The 21858-nt window shown below is 38.2% G+C and overlaps 1 protein-coding gene and 1 pseudogene across 4 annotated transcripts in view; one reads left to right on the forward strand and one right to left on the reverse strand.

Moving 5' to 3' along the window:
- PCCA (propionyl-CoA carboxylase subunit alpha) overlaps positions 1 to 21858 on the reverse strand; it is a 385844-nt gene that overhangs the window by 47915 nt on the left and 316071 nt on the right. For all 4 annotated transcript variants that reach the window (XM_036297141.1, XM_036297140.1, XM_036297142.1 and 1 more), the window contains one exon: positions 12449 to 12502. In XM_036297141.1, coding sequence (XP_036153034.1) covers positions 12449 to 12502 — 54 coding nt within the window. The remainder of the gene's footprint in view (positions 1 to 12448; positions 12503 to 21858) is intronic.
- LOC118649639 lies at positions 12528 to 14975 on the forward strand (annotated as a pseudogene).

Below are 21858 nucleotides of genomic sequence, written 5' to 3' on the forward strand. Positions count from 1 at the left end.
TGGCTTGGGAAAGCTCTCTCTCCAAATGCATACCTGGGATACTGACTATTTGACTCTCGCAGGCTTGCCAGGCATCCTGCCATATACTTCCCATGCAAAGGGGGAAAGTGCCACAAAATATTGAGAAGCTATGCAATCAAATGCTAGCTGGGAAAAAATAGGAAAGTATTTCTTTGCTGATGCCACTGTGACGTGATGCCTGTAACACACTCTATTTGATACATCTCACTAGAGACAGGGCTTTTACAAATTTGAGGAACAAATGGAAAGCAGCAGCTTCTGAGATAAGGTCGTAATTGGACACTCTAGCTGCTGCCGTCAGGATGTGATGGTCTTTGGTAACCGGCACAGCTATTCCAATGGTAAAAGGGATCCCAATAAACGGTACCGATTGTCCTAAATTTCATGAAGGGCCATCCATGACAGAGTTGATTTCTGCTCCAATATGAGGAAGAGTAAGAAAGAGTGACCCGTACACACTCCCACAGAGCCAACGTTCCTAAAGCAAATGGCACGTGAGGCCAGCTCAGGTTTGTTGTCACTTTCTCTGCACAAGGCATTTGAGTATGTAAGGGTGGTATGACTTTGTAAGCTTCAGGCCACTGTGAAGAATCACATCTGATAAAGATATTTCATCTCTAGAACCTTATACCTATTAGTGTCATGGGAAGTAAAACTCTGAAACCCCAACTATTACTCCCCACCCCTGTGGCCATTTGAAATGTCTGGGAACCACACTGGTTGTCACATCTGGAGAGATGCTCTGGCATCTTGTGGGTAGAGGCCAGGGATGCTGCAAAACATCCCACAGTGCACAGAGCAGTCTCCTATGACAGAGAATTATCCAGTTCAAAATGTCATTATTGCCTAGGTTGAGAAATCTCACTGTAAGCCAACAATAAATATTATCCCTGTCTTGTGATGGAAGACTTGAAATAATTGAGACTAAGTTTAAAATGCTGTGCAGTTGGTAAGTAAGCTTTAAATATACAATTGAGCCCTGGCCGATATGGCTCAGTCATTAGAGCATCAACCTGCACACCAAAGGGTCAAGGGTTCGATTCCTGGTCTGCATCTATCTGGGTTGCAGGTTCAATCCCCGACCCTGGTTGGGGTGCATGCAGGAGGCAACCAATAGATGGATATGTGTCTCTCACATCGATGTCTGTCTGTCTGTCTGTCTCTCCCTCCCTCTCTAAAAATCAATGGAAAAAATATTCTCAGGTGAAGATTAACAACAACAAAAAGATACAGTTGATGTTACAAAATATGGATTTAATTATACTTTAGGTCCTATCATATCTCTCCCTGGTTAAAATAATTATGTGCCCTAGCTGGTTTTGCTCAGTGGGTAGAGCGTCAGCCTGCGGACTGAAGGGTCCCAGGTTCGATTCTGGTCAAGCGTACATGCCTGGGTTGCTGGCTCAATCCCCTCTGAAGTCAATTTTAAAAAATAATGTATTATGCACATTTACACTAATCAATTAATTAGTTCAAATAATCAAATGCTTGCTCCATCCTCTCATTATAAGAAGAAACATCCAGAACACTGGTCCTTGACTTGGCTCATAACATCAGTAATGTAATGTATTTTGGTATCCATTTCTTACACCAGATACCAATTCTATGTTAAGTGCCAAAATATATTCCAAAACATAGTCGTTGTTGTATTTTAAACTGATTTCTTATTAATGCAGATCCCAGGCCTCACCTCAGACTTTGGGAATCAGCCCCACTGAGAACGGAGCCTGGGAATAGGCATTTTCATGGGCTTTCCAGGTGAATCCCATACATGCTCGGTTTGAGAACCACTGACAGACTTTCTTTTTTTGCTTCTAGGAGAAAAGAGCTGCCATTTCCACATCATACTCTCCATAAATTAAATAGCAACAATCAAATAATCCATAGGTCCTGGATCAACAGTATGTGACCTGCCCGCAGTGGCCAGACATGGCCTGCCGAACTAATATCACTTCAAAGCGAGGCTGGGAGAGCAAAGAAGGCCCATTACAGCCCTCAAAGAATGTCCTCCATCACAAGTATTTTGCTTTTCAAACGCAACACACCTGTCTTCCCACTCAAGATTGCTCTTGGTGAACTTCCTTCTTCTTCAAGGAATCAGATATTCTTTGCTGCCACACAATGCAGACTTGAACGTGTGTTTTATATTTAACATTCAATGACAAATAACACATTAAGTGTATGTGTGTGTGTGTTGGGGGGTGGGGGGGACGGGACGGATGGGGGGTCCATAACTGTAGAATGAACAAAAATTAGACTTCCCAAATAAAAGAGAAATATTTTCCCTCCGAATTTCTCTGTAGACTGAGCACTTTGTGGGATCTCAATGCAGACTGCAATTTCAGGTGAGAGCATGTCTCCAAGCAGAAAGGGGAGGAAAAAACAGGGCAAATGAAGCAAAAGAAGAGTGTATTTTCAGGGTACTATAATAACAGTTGAGCTACCATTTTCAGGCATTTTACAAATATTTTCTTATTTAACCCACACCACTTCCATAAAATTTGCTATTTTGCTGACGTGAAAACTATGACCAGAGAAGTTAAGTAACTTGTTCCAGTTCACAAAACTAGTAAAAGTGGGAGATCTGAGATTCAAACGCAGGGAAGCAAGCTTTAGTTAGAATTCCTTCCCTTATCCCCACCCACCCAATATTCACGAACATCCTGGTAGTGGTTGGTGAACATATCACTCACTAATCACAAATATTTGAAATGGACATTTCAATGAGTGTCGTGTGTCTAATTTTTACAACTAAATCTAAGGTGCTGTATGGCTTATTTATCTTAGAAATTAAATGGACTGCCCTAGCTGGTTTGCTCAGTGGTTAGAACGTCGGCCTGCGGACTGAAGGGTCCCGGTTTTGATTCTGGTCAAGAGCACATGCCCGGGTTGCAGGCTCAATACCCAGTGGGGGGCATGCAGGAGGCAGCCAATCAATGATTCTTTCTCATCAGTGATGTTTCTATCACTCTCTCCCTCTCCCTTCCTCCCTGAAATCAATAAAAATATATTAAAAGAAAAGGAAATTGAATGGCCTCAAATAAGCTTTCTAAAACCCTAAAGCGTCAGGCAAACGTAAGGCATTCTGTTATTCATTAAAATTAATTTGATTTGGAGGATCTCTGGCAGATGGCAGCAGCATTTTCAGATACTTTGAAATAATTGGTGATACCCTAGGATACTGTGAAACCATGACTGAGGTTACACTAAATTGGCTACCAATAGCCACATATAATATAAATTATTTGGACAATAGATAATGCATGTAACTGATTATAGAGAGGCGAGGAGCCTCCCCCTTGATGTGGCCATTTCCCAGGGGTCCATTCTGGGCTTGTCCTCTCCTTCACTGTCCCCTTGAGCAATCTCATCTATTGAAGGACTTCAGACCTCACCTCTACATGTTGATAAAGCATCAACTTACATTCTAAATATTAGTCTTATTCCTGATCTTCAGACTAAAAATTTCCTTTACATCATAAATGTTCCTTTGACATTTCACACTTAAAATAGTAAAAAATCCAACTCATTATCTATTCCACCTTTTTTCTGGTGTAGTTCCTCAGGTCATTGCATCAGTTTTTTTCCTCAGGTCATTGTGTTATCACATGTAGAAACCTCAGAATCATCTTCAAGTCTGCCTAACACATACAGCTAAACTCTGGATCCTCAAGAGGAGGATCTCAAATGTAGCTTTTCTTTATTTGCCTGTTCCCACATGTTCTCTTTAAAATCAAACAAAACAAACCTCGGGTGATGCTGACACTCTTCAAATCCTGCAGTGTCCGGGGAATAAAGGCCCGTCTCCCTAGCCTGGTCCTGCAACATCTAGCTCCTGCCGTTCTAGTTTTATCTCTCATGTCAATCCTGGCCACCTATCTGCCATCCTCACCAATCAACCTGCCTTTCCTTGAACATCTGGGCAACCATGCCTCTGTATCTTCATTTATTTTATTCCCTTCACTTTCTCTACCATCTCTACCTAAAAATGCTATCTCAGGGCCTTTGCTATTCCCCTCTATCTGAAATTCCTGTTCCTGTTGCAAACTCTCTTCATCTTTAAAGTCTTAGTGTGATCTATATTTCCTTCTTTATTTCCTTCCTTCCTTCCTTCCTTCCTTCCTTCCTTCCTTCCTTCCTTCCTTCCTTCCTTCCTTCCTTCCTTCCTTCCTTCCTTCCTTCCTTTGTTCCACTCATTCACTAGGGGGCTTTTCACAGTCCCCCACTTCCTTTCTCCAAGCCCAGAATACCTCTATTATCACTCTTACCACACTAACATTTTTATATCCTTAGCTAACAGGGATATCATTTTCTTTTGAACTGCCAGAACTCAATGACTAGCGCATAATAGATGCTCAATCTATTGTAAGAAGTAACACTACCATCTTACATGTAGTAAGATGTAATGTACAGGTAAGATAAGATGTAATGTAAGATGACTACCATGACTACAAATAAATGTTAGGCTTTATGCTCATTAAGGAATTATAATGTCCAGTAAGATATGGAATGCAGAATCTCAATCAGAGTTCTATGCCCTAATGGTCTATACTTTACCTACTGATAACAGTTTTTGTATCAGAAAATGAAAAAGAGTAAAGCTAATAGATCTGCAATGTTTTCTGCTGCCACATCAGCCTGTGCATAACCCACCTGGGCACTAACCCATGTACTCATGATACTGGTTTGTTGGTGTTGACCCACAGCCGGTATGTTATTTAAGGGTAGAGACCAAGTTACGTTCATCTAGCACACTTACAGCACATAGTGGAGCCAGCAGTCATGACTTCTTTTTAAATTTCTGTTCAAGATGCATTACACCTGGGATATTAATAACTGCACTTTCATGGTATATACAGCATGCTAATTTCAAAAGACTAGAAAGCAGTTAGTTATATTCCAGAAGTCTGTTCTTATGTTGGTTACATGGTACACAGAGCATGTTTCCATAAAAATAACGTTCAAGATTAAGATTGCTTTTTAAAGCCCATTTCATAAAATCTTATTTTGCCCACATTTTGGCAGAAATTGTGCATATGTGGGAAAAATGCAGGATGGGATACTATCGACTGACTTTTTTCTTAGCATTAGAAAATGTATCAAAAGAACAGAGAGACTTCATCTACCCTGGGCAAACTCTAGCCTGTGGCCACCACCTGCTTTCTGTGTCTGGATGGGAAAGGTCCGGAATGAGGAGAGGTTGGCCCAATAGCGGGGGAGCCCTGGGCATATGGGATGGAAGTGGCCATCTGATGAAGACTCTGGGGCCCTATGTCAGACACTTCCCATCCCCCTCTTTTCCTCATCCAAAGAAATCAGAGCCAGTGCAGGTTGGGTGTGGTGGGCAAGTCCCAAGGGGAATTCAGCCAGCCAGATGCTCTGCCAAGGGGTAGGCACATGTGGAAAGCCTAAGCCAGCAGGACTCAGTGCAGCTGCAAAGGCAAGAAATTCCAATAGCCATCGTGTCACTCCTGCAACACCACCAATACAGAGAAAGGGATAGGACAGCGATGGGAGGAAAGGCAAAGAAACGTTAGAGATGAGTCAGACATGGAAACAGACGGAATGCTCATGGATTTTGAAGTACAGAATACCGAGGTTCTCTGAAGTTTGTGTTTGAAAGACATACTAACAAAAAATGCATGATATCATTTACTGCCCAAAAGAGTATTGATAAAGAAAAACAATAATAACAAACCCAGTTCTTTTCATTTCCCAATTATTTGGATTTCAAACAAACGGGAGTTTACACTATTAAAATTCAATATCCAAAAGTGAGTTTTTGGAAGAAGCAGAAGCTTTTGATGATGTTTATATATCTATAAATATGAATGATGCAAAATTTGAGTCCTATGATATCAGATGACAAGATGCAGCCCAAACTTCAGCTCTTGCTAATTAAACGAATCAATTAAGAGACTGCAGTTGCAACTGTGTAGCTGCTGTTCTATAGTAGCAATAACAACTCCACAGGGAGGTCTTTTACTACATTAAAATGCTGTCCTCCACAACTCCATCTGATATTATTAGAAACAGTTATTTGTGTCTTGCTGTCATATTAGTAGCAAAGGCAAATTATGGAAATATGCAGACCAGAATGGTCCCAGTATGAGATCAGGTTGGGTTTTCAGCCTCCAAGGGAACAACTGCTGAAATTCCAAAGTTCCCCAAAGTTCTCTAATGGAACTGATAAATCTATCAGCACAGCATCCACTTAGAATCTAGGTAAGGGTCACATATTTACATACTTTCCCGCTAAGTTGATACAATTCAACTAGATGAATTATCATATTAAGTTTACCCTCCTGAGTTAAACTGATGGAGTTCAAAATTGTTTTCGATGGTTGTCATTAATCGCTGTTACTTCGTAAATGCTTACTTTGAAATCTAATTGTGCTAGTGTATCAAGGGTCATATTAATAACATTCTTAATGGTAAATCTTCGTAAAACATGTTTATTCTACTGATATTATCACTCAAGCTTTCTAGGCTAATAACAAGTAAAGTATATTTATTATCAATAAAAACTTAATTTAAAATGTATAATTTGAGATTTAAATTAGCTTTAAGAAATTCAGCATGATTTGGTTTCATTAAGATCTCTGGCTAAGCTTCAGAGACATATAATTTGATAGTTCCTCAAGAGTCCTTGGGTAAATGCCAACAGCACAGCTCTGAAGAAGCTGTTCAATGTAGTCTAAGCTTATTTTCTTTTTCAGGCAATATGCATTGTTTCTACAAGAAAAAAAAGTCTTACTGAGATATGTTTGGTGTAATAGTACTGTGCTTTAAAAATAATGGTATTATACAAATTAAATATAAACAATGGAATAAAATGTTAACTTTTGCATTCTTTAAATAATAACAAAATATGCATCCTTTTTGTGAAGCACAGTTCAGATAAGGAATTCTGGTTAAGTAAAACACTGGACTGCTTCCATTTGTCGTGTGTGTGTGTAAGTTTATATTATACTATCTGATGTACACAAGCTCACAACTTCACCAAAAACATGGAAACAAAACAAAACAAACAGAACCCAGACAACTTACAGTGAAATAGACGTAGGTTCTGGAAAAACTCTGATATATAGCTGTTTACCAAGAAAGTGTGTATTATGGACTAAACGTCTGTGCCCCACAAAATGCATATGCTGAAGCCCTGAGCCCCTATGTGATGGCATTTGGAGGTGGGGGCTTTGGGGGGTGGTGAGGCTTACAGGAGGACATGAGAGTGGGCCCTCATAGTGGGATTATTGCCCTTGTAAAAGAGGAAGGAAGATGAAACTGTTTGTGAGGATAACGGCTACAAGGTGGCCAACTGCAGGCCAGTAAGAGAGCCCTCACCAGGAATCTGCTGCCACTTTGATCTTGAACTTAGCCTTCAGAACTATGGAAAATAAATGCCTGTTGTTTAAACCACCCAGTCTATGGTATTTTGTCAGAGCATCCTGAGCTGAAAAGACAGTTTTCTCAGCAGTTACTACAAAGAGCTCCCGAATTATACAGTAAAGCAGTGTGTTTTTAAGGCCCTCTGATGGTTAATAGCTTGACTTAAAGTCAGAGAGACCTGGTTTTGCATTCTGATTCTACCAGCTATTAACATAGCTGAGTCATATGCTCACTATTGTGCTCCAAAATTTAGGCATAGCTTCATGGGCGTTTCAGCATGTTTTGAGTTTGGACTTCATAACACCAATCAGATAGGTGATGATAACAAGTATAAAAATGCTTTGAAAAATAAATGGAAGTACTCAAATCAGGTATATTACATATTAAGGTACAGACTTATGGAAGAGTATCCTGTTTATCAAATATATTTTAAGTAAATTGCCTGAGTACTTTTTAACTTTTCATAAATGTCAAATATGCTTTTATGCTTATATAGATTGTGTACCTGATTAAACAGTGTCATTCAAAAATTCATGTCCACCCAGAATTTTAGAATGTGACCTTATTTGGAAATACTGTCTTCACAGATGTAATTAGTTAATACTACCTGATAATCTACACTAATAAAAGGGTAATATGCTAATTAACTGGATGTCCTCCGGACATCTATCTGGACATCCTTCTGGACAAAGCCACGGTGGTGGGGGCCGAGGCAGAGGTGGTTAGGGGGGACCAGGCCGGCAGGGGAGGGCAGTTAGGGGCGACAAGACTGGCGGGGGGTGGGGGGGCAGTTAAGGGCGATCAGGCCAGCAGGCAGAGGCGGTTAGGGGAGATCAGGCAGGCAGGGAAGAAGTTAGGTGTAATCAAGCAGGCAGGCAGGCAGAGAGGTTAGGGGAGATCAGGCAGGCAGGCAGAGGCAGTTAGGGGCAATCAGGCAGTCAGGGGAGCAGTTAGGGGCATCAGGCAGGCAGGCAGAGTGGTTAGGTGTGATCAGGCAGGCAAGCAGATGAGAGGTTAGGAGCCAACGGTCCTGCACTGTGAGAGGGATTGGGCCTAAACCGGCAGTTGGACATCCCCCGAGGGGTCCCAGATTGGAGAGGGTGCAGGCTGGGCTGAGGGACCCCCCTGCCGGGCCTCTAGTTTTAAATAAAGTTCAAAGAACATAACAGAAAGGAGAAACCAACATTTGAAAATGTAATGAGATTTGTTTTACTGGAAATGAAAATAACAAATTGGCATTTTTAAAAATTCAGTGTGAGTAAAAATCACTGAAATTATTAAGACTGTAACATCTCTAAGTTGAAACAGTAATATTTCTGCCCTGACCGGTTTGGATCAGTGGATAGAGCGTCGGCCTGCGGACTCAAGGGTTCCAGGTTCGATTCCGGTCAAGGGCATGTACCTTGGTTGCAGGCACATCCCCAGTGGGGGGTGTGCAGGAGGCAGCTGATCCATGTTTCTCTCTCATCGATGTTTCTAACTATCCCTCTCCCTTCCTCTCTGTAAAAAATCAATAAAATTTATTTTTTTTAAAAAAGAAACAGTAATATTTCTGAACTTTAGGTTAAAATTAAACTTTTCTTTGAGCACCAAAGGGTGTTTTCAATATTCAAAACAACTCAACTTATATAGAAAATTCTACAAGGTTTCTCACGAAGACAAATGTGTACTGGGGAGTCTTGCCTTTACCACGTGACGTGCTATTGCTATTCCTGACCCGCGAGTCCTGGAAATTGTATCTATTGGTATATAGATAATTTGAACTGAAGCAGCACATGCTGGCTAGAATTCACTTTATATTTGTTGTAACAGTCCCACCCTTCCTTTCCCTCTTCCAGACTGATCTAATATTTCTAATAATACACATAGAAAAATACATCATAACAAACTACACTAGCCCTCCAAAATCTATGTTGTGGAATTTTAGAATAATTACTCTAGAAACTGACATTCCTTCTCTATGTAAACTATATAAACAAAGTGGACACAGACACGTTGGGAATTGTTAACACGTGATCTATCATTTACTAGAGGAGGAGGGTAGTGTTAAACACAGAAAATCTCCTTTCCTCTTTTCCTTTATGTTCAGGTGACTTTTTGTTGGCTGTTTAGGTGTCTATACTAATATAAGTGTGTGTGATTTTTTTGTAGTATGTTTCAGGTGACTGAAGTAAGGTGGTATATACCAGTGTGTGTGTGTGTGTGTGTGTGTGTGTATTTTTTGTTTTCGGTGCCTGAAGTGCATAAAAGGAATAAAGGTAAAACACATCTGCTGATGGGATGAGCAATGTAAGTACCCTTCTTTGCTCTACCACCACCCACTATAGATGTGCAACCTTAAGTCAAACAAGTTACTTTTTTCCCCTTTTTTCCACATCAAACCCCCACAAGGACCTTTTCTGATGCATAGTTTCCTTATCTGAGGAAGAGGATTAATCTCTAAGGTCCCAAACCTCCCCTACTTTTTTCTTTTTCTTCATTTGTTTCTATATTTGCTTCCTTCACATTTCCTTCTCACATCCAATATTTTGGCCCCATGCTTGTCAGTTTCATTTATTCATTTGACAAATACGAGTATGTGCTGAATGCTTGCTATACACTAAAGCCCTGTTCTGAGCATTAGGTATAGAGTGATTAATAAAACAGACAAAAAGCCCTATGCTCATGGAGCTTATTTCATTCAAGTGGGGGAGACAGATAAATAAGTTTTTAAAAGTAAAATATGTCAAATAGTCATAATGCTAAAAAAGAATAAAGTGGAGGAAAGGAGAAATAAAATGTGGGAAAGAGTGGTCATAAGTTTAAAGAGTGTCACTAGGAGGAGGTGGCTCATGTGTAAAGGCTTGAAGAAAGGGAGGGAACCTACTATGCAGATATCAGGGGGCAGATAGTCCTGGCAGAGAAAAGGCAAATGAGGAGACCCTGAGGCATGTGCCCAGCAGGCTTGAAGAACAGCAACAAGGCCAACTGACTTGCTTCATATTTTAAAAGGATCACATTAACGCTATAGTAATAACAGACTGACCGGTGGTTAAGGTGGGAAGGTTTTGGCTGCTGCAATAATTCACATAAGATATGATGAAGGCAGTGGAAGAAAGACACAAATCAAGAAAAATGCAAGGTTTTACCTCAAGTTGACATTTTCTGAGAGAAAAATATTGCAGGAGAAACTGTTTTTTTGCAGGCTGTATGGAGCAAGAACTTAGTTTTCAATACATGAACTCTGAGTAGTAACCTATTAGAATCCAATGAGGGAGATCAAGTAGCAGAGATAGCTTAGCATGGGCACTTAGCTGGGAACAGGAAAACTGCCACATAATGTAATTCTAGGTAACCATTCAAAAGAATGACATAGATCTTTATGTAATGACCTGGAAGGGCATACACAATTTACTGTTGTATTTAAAAATGTGTAACTATATTTCTGGAAGAATATATCTATTGTTAATAACAAATACCTCTAGGAGGGAGGTGGAGAAGGGTATAGTAGGGGTAAATGGTGATGGACAGAGACTTGCCTTGGGGCAGTGAACACACAATACAGTGTATAGATGATTTGTTGTAGAATTGTGCACCTGAAACCTGTATAATTTTGTTAACTAGTGTCACCCCATTAAATTCAATTAAAAGGAAAAAAATAATATATAAACAATATATGAAAGATGAAAAAGTATGCATTACTTTCTTAATAAGAAAAACAAGAAACCACAAATCTTAGGTGCAAGACTTAAAATTTACATTACATAGAGCAAGTATATATACATATACTATTATACATAAACTTCACTACACCTCTACACATATAAAAACTATAAATTCACATTATTATTAACATCCTTCCTACTTAAATGGCTGCAAAATCACTACTTTTTTTTTAATCCAAGCCACAGGCCTCTCCTCTGATGTCCTCAATAAACTCACAGAGCTAATGGAAACACTCCAAAGTAAATTTAGAACCTGAACAAAGTACCCAAAGCACATGAACAGACATTTTAAAGGTTATAAATGATACCTAGTAAATGAATACATGGAGATATATTAAAATACAACAGCCATAAACAGAGATATGCTAATTATAATAGGGTACCTTTTTTAACAATAAAATTATTTTGAAAATTATATCTAATACTACTAACATATGAAGTTAAAGTAAAAAGTAATAACTATAAAGTAAATTCTTTTCACCTGATAGAGTTAAATACTTTTGAAAATTATAACTAATACTAGTGAGAGTGCAAAGTGATATTATAAATATGATGGGTGCCTTTTAGAAGAGATATGAAATCACTAACCCATAAAATTATTCATGGTTTTGACTCAATTTAGAAAAAAATGTATCTTATACATTTTTGAAAATATTTTATAAATATTTGAAAATAATTCAAAATGTCAAAAAAGCAAACACATGAAGTTGTGCATTAGAACACCAATCATAATAGCAAAAATGAGGGGTAACTAAAATACTAAGCAATGGGATTCATGGAAAATAAAATATGTCACATCTACTTATCAGAATGTTAACTACAGCTTCATTATTAGAAAAACAATGCTGATATTTTATAGCAATATGAAAAATTATTAATAGGATCACAAGTGAAAAAAATTAAGATACAAATACTATGGTTCAATCTCATTAGAAATGTGGACCTGAAATGGCCTAATGTAGAAAGGCAGATGGAAAAGTAAGCAAAAAACCCCACCAATGTCATTGTTTTCTAAAGCATCTTTATATAATAAGTGTTCTTCTTTTTATGATGAAAATACCCAGTAGAAAAATAAAGCACTTGAAATACTTAACAAACTGAAATATTTTTAAAAAACTATTTTCTCTTTAATAAGAAATTGCTAAAAGTAGTCTATCATGGAAATTTCTCTAACACATTAAAGAACCCATTTCTTATACAAAGACATCTCATTTAATAGCAAAATAAAATCATGATGAAGCCAAGTTCAAATACATGGGCTAAAACTAATTGAACACATTTTTTCCCTCTGAAGATCAGGAGAATACACAATGTAATAATTCTTTCATACTTACCACTGTGCCGAGAAATTGAATGCTCATGTTTCCACCTGCTTCTCGTGAAAGACACTAGGGGGAGAAAAAGAGGTATAAAATGAACTCACAAAAATGTGTACCTGAATGCTTACACCAGCATTATTCCTAATAGCTAAATAACTCATGCTCATAGCAGCATTATTCCTAATAGCTGAATAACTCATGTCCAGAGACTGATTAACAAAACAGCAATGGAATATTATTTGGCCATAAAAAGGAGTGAAGTGCTGATACATGCTACAACAGAAGCCAGGCACAAAGGACCACATATGATATGATTCCAGTTGACATGAAATGTCCAGAATAAGCAAATCTATAGAGACAGGAAATATATTGGTGCATTTTGGGCATTCTTTGCAGAAGACTCTCAGTCGCCCCAAAGACTTCTGGGCTGTCAATAACTCTGGCCCCAGCTAGCACAGGTTGCAGGTTTTCTCTTAGTTTGTTGCCCAAGAATACGCCAAATATCACATCTTTTCACCAGAGCAAATTATTTTATACCACTTTGTCAAGAAAAGTACTAGAATAAATTTTTGATGACCCAAGAATTAGAGGGGAACAAAGTGAAAACTGGAGCTTCATAAACTTGTTGGCACTTAAGAACAAAAGCAATGAATATGTACATAAACTTCGGTATGTCCTATTATAAAAACAAAAACAAAACCATGCTTCCAACTCTAGAGCAGGAGGCCAAGTGGCAAAGATCGTCGATGCCAAGTTGGAGTGGTTAGAAAAAGTAGTGGATTCCAGGGCGCATTAGATAAGGTTGTCCAGGAAAGGGAAGCTATCCTCAGGCTTCTTGGACCTGCTCAAGCAAAAGCCAGATCTGGTGCTTCTTTTTATGAGACATCTTTGGAGGAATCATCTGACAAAATTTCAAGAAGTGGACGTTACCTTGGTGCCTAATTAACAGATACAATAGGAATTCTTTGCAATATTCCATGTGAAACATTTTGTCAGACCAAAACTCGAGAAACAAGCCCACACTGAATCAAGGATTCTGGCAACTACCATTATACTTTGTGTTTCTATGAATTGGACGACTTTAGATACCTTATATAAGTGGGTTCATACAGTATTTGTCTTTTCGTGTCAGAAAAAAATCACTTCTACTGTCGTGGTAAACAACCTGCTTCCCTATTTATAATGGTCTGACCCTCTAGCAACTTCAGCGCAAAATTATAGCTAATTTGCCTACAAACGTCAGGTGGTCATAATAACCTGGCCACTCAGTGTATACCTAGAAATGGGATTACTGGATCATATGGCTGCACAACTTCTTTGAGGACCACCCCCATAGTGTTTTCCATACCAGTTGTACAAAGGTTCTAATTTCTCTGTGTTCTCACAAACACTTGTTAGTAGCCATCCTAATGGGTGTGAGGTGGTATCTCATTGTAGTTTTGACTTGCACTTCTCAGATGATTAGCATGCTAAGCATCTACTTACATGCTTGTTGTCCATTTGTACAAGATCACTGGAGAAATGCCCATTCAAGTCCTTTGGCCATTTTTTAATTAGGTTATGTTTTTGTTGTTGTTGTTTTGTTTTTGTTAAGTTTAGGAATTCCTTATATATTCTGGATATTAACTCCTTATCAGATATATAATTTGTAATATTTTCTCCCATTCAATAGGATGCCTTTTCACTGTTAATTATATCCTTCGATGCACAAAGTTTTTAAGTTTGTTGTCATCCCATCTGTCTCTATTTGTTTTTGTTGCCTATGACTTTGATCCAAAGAATCATTCTTAAGTCAATGTCAAGAAGCTTTCTGCTTACATTCTCTTCTAGGAGTTTTATAGGTTATTCATTTATTTATTTTATATTTTATTGATTTTTTTACAGAGAGGAAGGAAGAGGGATAGAGAGTTAGAAACATCAATGAGAGAGAAGCATCGATCAGCTGCCTCCTGCACACTCCCTACTGGGGATGTGCCTGCAACCAAGGTATATGCCCTTGACCAGAATCGAACCTGGGACCCTTGAGTCCGCAGGCCGACGCTCTATCCACTGAGCCAAACCAGTTAGGGCATGAGTTTTATAGTTTTAGATCTTATATTTAGACCTTTAATCCACTTTGAGTTCATTTTTATATATAGTGTATGATGTGTCCAATTTTATCCTTTTGTATGTGGCAGATCTATGGTTTTTAGAAGAAAAAACCTAGCTTATGTATATCACATTTGTTTCCAACTACCATCTGTCCTTTGAGTTAAAGACTCAGTTAACTGTTAACTGAACATCAATACCTGGATAGCTAATGCACATATTAAATCTACAAGGTCCACACAGAATTCTTGATTTGTCTTCCCAAGCTGCACCTCCCTGAGGTTTCCCATCTCCGTAAATATTACTATTCATTCATTCTGTTGTTCACCCTTAATTCTTTAACTTTCTTTACAACCAGTATCTAATCCAACTGTCAATCTTCTGTGCCTTCCCGCCTAAATATATGTCAAATCAGTTCACTTTTACCATCCCCACTGCTACCACCTTCATCTAAGTCAAGGGTTGGAAAACTCTCTGCAAAGAGCCATATACTAAACATTTTAGGCTTTTTAAGCCCAAAGGCAAAATTGAGGATATTATGTAGCTACTTAGATAACAAGAGAGAAAACAAATTTTCACAATTTTTGGTAACATTCAAAATATAACTAAGCACAATTTTTCTGTAATACTTCAATGTCACTTTTAATGAGATTTTACATATTTCATCTTTGAAAATGTCTTTTTCCACAGACATTACTGCCAAATACCAACATCGATCCACAGGCATGTGATTTCACTTGAACCTATTTGGCACTTGGAAAAGCATTTACAGAATTTTGTTAGATTCTTCTCTTGATATTTGCCTTTAGCATAACATTATGGTGCAGTTTAATCACTTCCAATGAAAGGTTAGGAACAGTTAAATGGATTTTTAAATATGGACATTTCCCCTGCTTTTGCATTGAGGTTTAAAAGATGCTGCTGGAACTGTGGTGGTTGAGGGACCAACAGAAAAATTTCAATGTTGGTCCTGAGCACAGAAAAAATATCATAATATACTTTCCCACTGCTATGCCACTGAACTGCTGGGCAGTAAGGTTCTACTTCCAACAAAAATTGCAAAAGCAGCCATAGACAAGATAAACACGAATGGACGTGGCCATGTTCTGGTAAATCTGTATTTACAGACTGAAATTTGAATCTCATATGCTTTTCATGTGTCATAAAACATTATTTTTCTTTTAACTTTTTCCAACCACTGAAAAGGTAATAACCACTCGACTTTTGAGCCTTACAACAACAGACAGTGAGCTGGACTTCTCCCTGGAAGACTGCAATGGTCACATAAACAATTTCTCTGTCTCCACCACTCATCCCCTGTGATTCATCCTCCTCACAGCAGTAATTTTAAATCACATCATACTATTCTTCTATTCAAACTCTTCAAAAGCTTCACATAGGAACTGGAATAAAAACACACAAAATTCTTTGGCCTACCAAGATGCTATGTCACCTGGTCCCTGCCTATCTTTTTCCACTCTCCTAACTATACTCAAGACATTGGCCTTCCTTCTGACCTGCACACAAACCAAGTATTTGCCTGTCCCAGGGCTTTTGCACTTGCCATTCCTTCTACGTGGGACTCTCCCCGTCCCCTAGATTTTTGCATAGCTTCCTTCTTCTCCTTATAGGTCTCAAATCAATATTCAGACAGGACTTCCTACCCACCCTATCTCCTCTAGTCATTTTCTAGGAATTATCCTATTTTATAGTCTTCATCAACCTTCTCAATACTCATATTACCTTTTTTATGTACTTAAATGTTTGGTATCTACACCCCCCTGTCCCCACATAAGTCTTGGTCACTGTTGTATCTCCAGAATCAAGAGCAGCGATTTCGAACCACCATGTCACAAGAATTTTTAAGACATGCAATTAGTCAGGGCACTGACCTCTTTTCCCTAGATTGACAAAAAAAATTGACAACAGACAACACAACAATAGCTGTCTGGTGTGAATGAATCAAAATTATACCTACTTTTTTTTGTTTGGCTGGTGTGGCTTGGTTGGTTGGAGCATTGTCCATACACTAAAAGGTAGCGGGTTTGATTATCAGTCAAGGCACATACCCAGGTTGTGGGTTGGATCCCCAGTCAGGGCATGTGGGGGAGGCAACCAACTGATGTTTCTCTCTCCCCCTCCTCTCTCTCTAAAATCAAAGGGAAAAAATATATTTTTTGGTGTGCCGCAGAATTTTAGTAATTATGTGTGCCATGAGATTAAAAAGGTTAAAAATTTCTGATCTGGAATATTGTATAGGTCATACTTGACATTAAGGGACACTTTCTATGTAAGGGACACTAAAAATATAAATAGTTCCTTTTCCTTACCCTACAGGATTAGACTGATACCCAGGCAAATAAAATTTTATAATACATAAAATAATAGGTTTTAAAACTTATATTTTAACATTAAAAACACAATTAAATTTTATCAATGAATATGCAAACCATAGATATAAGTACCAAATAAGTTGCCCTTAAATTCAGTTTAAAGCAGGCTACAATTATATACATAATAGCTATCAGCTTCTCCGCCCCCCACACACCACACTACTGGAATCTATATACTTGATTAGGGAGAGAGGGAGAAAAGAGTTGAGGGAAAGAGGGAGAGAGGGAGAGAAGGAGAGATCCCAAAACCTAACATATCTTAGCAATAGGATTGATGTAATAGAAAATAGGAAAGCAAAATTTCACTCAAAACTGGAATGTGTTGTTATATAGGAAACAGGAACATACATTTTTTCCGTAGTCTAGGATTAAGACAATTAGGTTTTGGATCCACCAAGAACAAAATACTCAAATGCCTACAATAAATCTGAAGCACGCCAAGACAAATATGAACGGACCATTTGATAAGCTAATAGCAAAAAGTAAAATAATGTAAAAATTAAGGCTTTTATTTTCATGAAATATATTTCATCCTTATTAAAATATTTCCTCCAAATATTTTACCCCTTTTTCTATTTTAAGTTGCACTTCATAGCTAGATAAACATTTCCTTCTTTTCTTATTTTGATAGTCTGCTCCAACAGCTACAAAATATACTGCCTCTTTAAAGAAAATAATTTTTTAGAAGACTTTAAGATAATAATTTTAACATTTGTTAAATTATTCACATAATTTAATAAATGTTAAATCAATTCATATAAAATTAGCAAAATTACTCACTAAAAAAAAAAAAAGCAAAAGCATTCACACACAAAAATCAAATGTTCTAAAAATTCTCCCTAAGATAATAAAATCAGAGGCAATTTCACCTTTTAAAGAGTAATCTCACTGAACAGTCAGAGGAAGAAATAGTAATAGTTTTCTTTTTCCCCTCACTGATTTCCAACCTGATAATACGTTTTAAAGGCCATTACTGTGGGATTTGTCTTATCGGTCTCCAGTGCAGCTGCTGGTATTATTTTCCGTGTTTACTACAATCAGTGTTTACACTATTCAAAATTCTCTTCTTCTGGCAGCTACTAAAGATCATTCTCTAGTTAACAGAGAGATGTGTGGGGTGGGGAGGGATTCAGAAAGACATTTTCCCATTATATTAAAAATTTAAAAGCAATGCCAAATCATAAAAGAAATGCCACCAGAGACAAGAAAACTGCTAGGACTATATTACAAAAGCAGGTAGATTTGCATCAAAATTAAATTTTAAATTATAGTTGTACTTACATCCCAGCTGTTAAATTGTGATGAAAGTTTTTGAAGCCTAGTGAAAGGAGTTATTTCTGTTCTGCTGGTGGGCTTGTTTCTAAGATGTGTAACTGTAATTGATGTTTTCAGGAACATGAAAAGATGGTTAATAATTACTCTTTCATTTCCTACTTCTTTAGAAAAAATACCAACCCCTACTTATTCTAAGTTATATATTTATGTATCCTATACATCCTAAATGGATGGTTTCATATTGCATTGATGTCTTCAGAGTAATCACATCCATATAGCACAAAATAACAGCTAATTCTAAAGGGGTGGAGGTAGGGAGAAGTATCTAAAAAACATGGAAAACATTTCTTTTGGAACTAAAAGCATAAGATGATTACTTTCAAATCAAAAGCATAAGCTACTTTAATATTCTAATTAAAATACTTATTTTAACTTCTATACATATTTACTAGGATTAAAACTAGTTCTCAGAGATTGTGGAAGTTATTTTAAAAGCTGAAAAAAAAGGAAATAGCTTATATTTAATTTCACTTTTTCTTTCAAGGGATGTGAAAATCAATTCATTTTCTTCAAACACAGAAATTATGATTAAATTTTAAAACTTTATTCAAATTCTGTGTGGACAAGCATTTGCAAATATTTCACAGATAGTTATGCAGTCTGCAAGCACAGTAACATCTCTTCTATCATATTCATGTTCTTACATAATATTCCTTATGGGTCTACTGAACATTTTAAGTTATCATGTTATAAAACCTATGTAACACTGCAACCAATTCACAAGTAACCCATTTAATCTGGTATTCTGTAGTAAATAACATGAGGTTCCTGGGACACTATTCCAAATTTGTCTGCTTGAACATAGAAAATTAGTTCCACTTAGTTGAATATCAATGACCTATTCAGTGTAGAATGCAATCGTGCTGTAATCAGCTTTGTACTGTTATTTATAATAAAATTATCTTCTCTTGAAAATATTTAAACAGGAATATGAGAAATAAAAAGAAAACAGGCTTCAAAGGTACACCATGAATAGCTTCACAGCACACAAATGCAGAAATTGTTAGACCTTAGCAGGATCTCAAGATATTTTCAAAAGTAGTTAGCTACTCTTCAGGCCTGTGGACAACCTGCTGTGAGCAGGTGGATGGAAGAAATCATTCCACACAAAGAAACAGGCCAATAGCAGTTAGTCGGCTCTGCTTGCAAATGTTCAAACAACATGACTGTGCAAAGTGAAAATCTAGTGTGTAAAATGCTAACAAGAAGCAATATATTAAACCCAAGCAGACAAATTACGTTGTAAGAAATGAAAACTATTTGAGTTATTCAACGTAAAATTGAAGAGCCTCTCTCAAGTGTAAAAAAAAAAAAAATACTTCACAGGAATAGTCACAGTAATTAAAAAAAAAGTTCTATTCATTCAGCATGCTCCACACTAAGAAGGTGCTAGGGTGTATGAAGAAAACAGCGAGTTCAACATGTACAGAACACAGAAAATCCCTCTTCTGTTAAAAAATAAGTGTAATTCATCTACTTCTAATTTTAAAAGATAAAAACCAAAACTGTAATTAACACATGTGGGAGCACTAAAAAACCCCCGAAGAATTTCTCATCTAGTTGACAACCTTTCAAAATTTTCATTTAGAAGCTTAACAAAAATTAGTCCTAGTTTTAAAAAATAGAATGATTTCCTGCCTGTATAATATAATTAAAGTGTTGAGAAGGAAATAAAAAAGATTTGTTGTGTGAAACTATTACTAAACTAGATTTTCTATTTTATTTAATTTTAGTTAATTTAAATACAGAAGCAGTGTAATACATTTTTCTGTGAAACACAACTTCATTTTTTGGTAGGACTACATTTTACCTTTAATTGTTCCATTATGTAAGTTACTGTTGTATACATGTCAGGCACATGTGTCAATTCTGGTATCACAGTAATCATTTTTATACTGTTTCATCAATAAGTTGAGTTAAATAAAATGGATTAGTAAAATTAATTTCACTTGTTCTTACTTTTTTTTTAATCCTCACCCAAGGATATTATTTTTCCATTGATTTTTAGAGTGGAAGGAAGGGAGGAGGGGGAGGCGAGAGGGAGAGGGGGAGGAGAGAGGGAGAAGGAGAGGGAGAGGGAGAGGGTTATATCTACATGAGAGAAACACATCGACTGGTTGCCTCCTTGCCCCAAATTGAACCCTCAACCCTTTGTTCCATGGGCTGATGCTCTAACCACTGAGAAACCAGCCAGGGCTGTTCTTACTTTCTTAAATTGGCTACTAAGAAACTTAAAAATTGCATATTTGGCTCATACTAGATTTCTATTAGAAATGCTATTTTATTCCACAACTTTTTAAATTGCTAATTTGGAAATCAGAATATATTTTTCCACAAAAGAATGACAGATTATTTTTATTTCTCAGCCTATCCCATTAAGATCTATCTAATAAGCATAATTACTAATGGACTCTACATTTGTAACGAAAATGATTAAAAAGTGATTGTAATGGGTAAAAAAGAATGTGAAATCCTATCATTTTATTTTCTTTGAATGATGATATTTGAGGAAAACTTGTTTTAATTATTATATAAAGAACTAGACAAAAAGTTATAAAAATTCTGAAGAGGAGCTAAGTATCTTTAAGATGTTTCAATGTTTCTATCCCCAGTTCTTTATTATCAACTAGAGCCCTGGTTCACAAAATTCGTGCACAGGGGGAAGGTGTCCCTAAGCTCGGCCTGGACCCTCTTGTAATCAAGGATCGCTGGGTCCTAACCGGTCACCTGCCTGCCTGCCTGATGGCCCCTAAACACTCACCTGACCTGCGTGATCACCCCAACTGATTGCCTGCCTGCCTGATTGCCCCTAACTGCTCAACTGCCTCCCTGATCACCCCTAACCACCTCTGCCTCAGCCCCTGCCACGTGGCTTCATCCGGAAGGACGTCTGGAATGATGTCCAGAAGGTCATTTGGCTGTCTGGTCTAATTAGCATATTATACTTTTACTAGAGGCCCGGTGCACAAAAATTTGTGCACTGGGGGGGGGGGGGGGGAGCCTCAGCCCAGCCTGTGCCCTCTCGCAGTCTGGGACCCCTCGGGGGATGACCACCTGCTGGCTTAGGCCTGCTCCCCGGGGAATTGGGCCTAAGCTGGCAATCAGACATCCCTCTGGCAGCCCGGCAGCCCTCGGGAGATGTCCACTTGCCAGCAGGGAGCAGACCTAAGCTGCAGTCGGACATCCTTAGCACTGCTGAGGAGGCAGGAGAGGCTCCCACCACCACCGCTGTACTGGCAGCCGTCAGCCTGGCTTGTGGCTGAGCAGAGCTCCCCCATGTGGGAGCACACTGGCCACCAGAGGGCAGCTCCTGCATTGGGCGTCTGCCCCCTGGTGGTCAGTGTGTGTCATAGTGACCAGTCATTCCCAGTCTTTCTGCTGTTAGGGTCAGTTTGCATATTACCCTTTTATTGTATAGGATAGAGGCCTGGTGCACGGGTGGGGGCCGGCTGGTTTGCCCTGAAGGGTGTCCCGGATCAGGGTGGGAGTCCCGCTTGGGTGCCTGGCCAGCCTGGGTGAGGGGTTGATGGCTGTTTGCAGCTGGTCATACCCCCTTCAGGGTGGGGGTCCCCACTGGGGTGCCTGGTCAGCCTGGATGAGGGGCTAATG

This window comes from Myotis myotis, unplaced genomic scaffold (assembly GCF_014108235.1).
Source record: "Myotis myotis isolate mMyoMyo1 unplaced genomic scaffold, mMyoMyo1.p scaffold_m19_p_3, whole genome shotgun sequence".
In the NCBI taxonomy this organism is placed as follows: Eukaryota; Metazoa; Chordata; class Mammalia; order Chiroptera; family Vespertilionidae; genus Myotis; species Myotis myotis.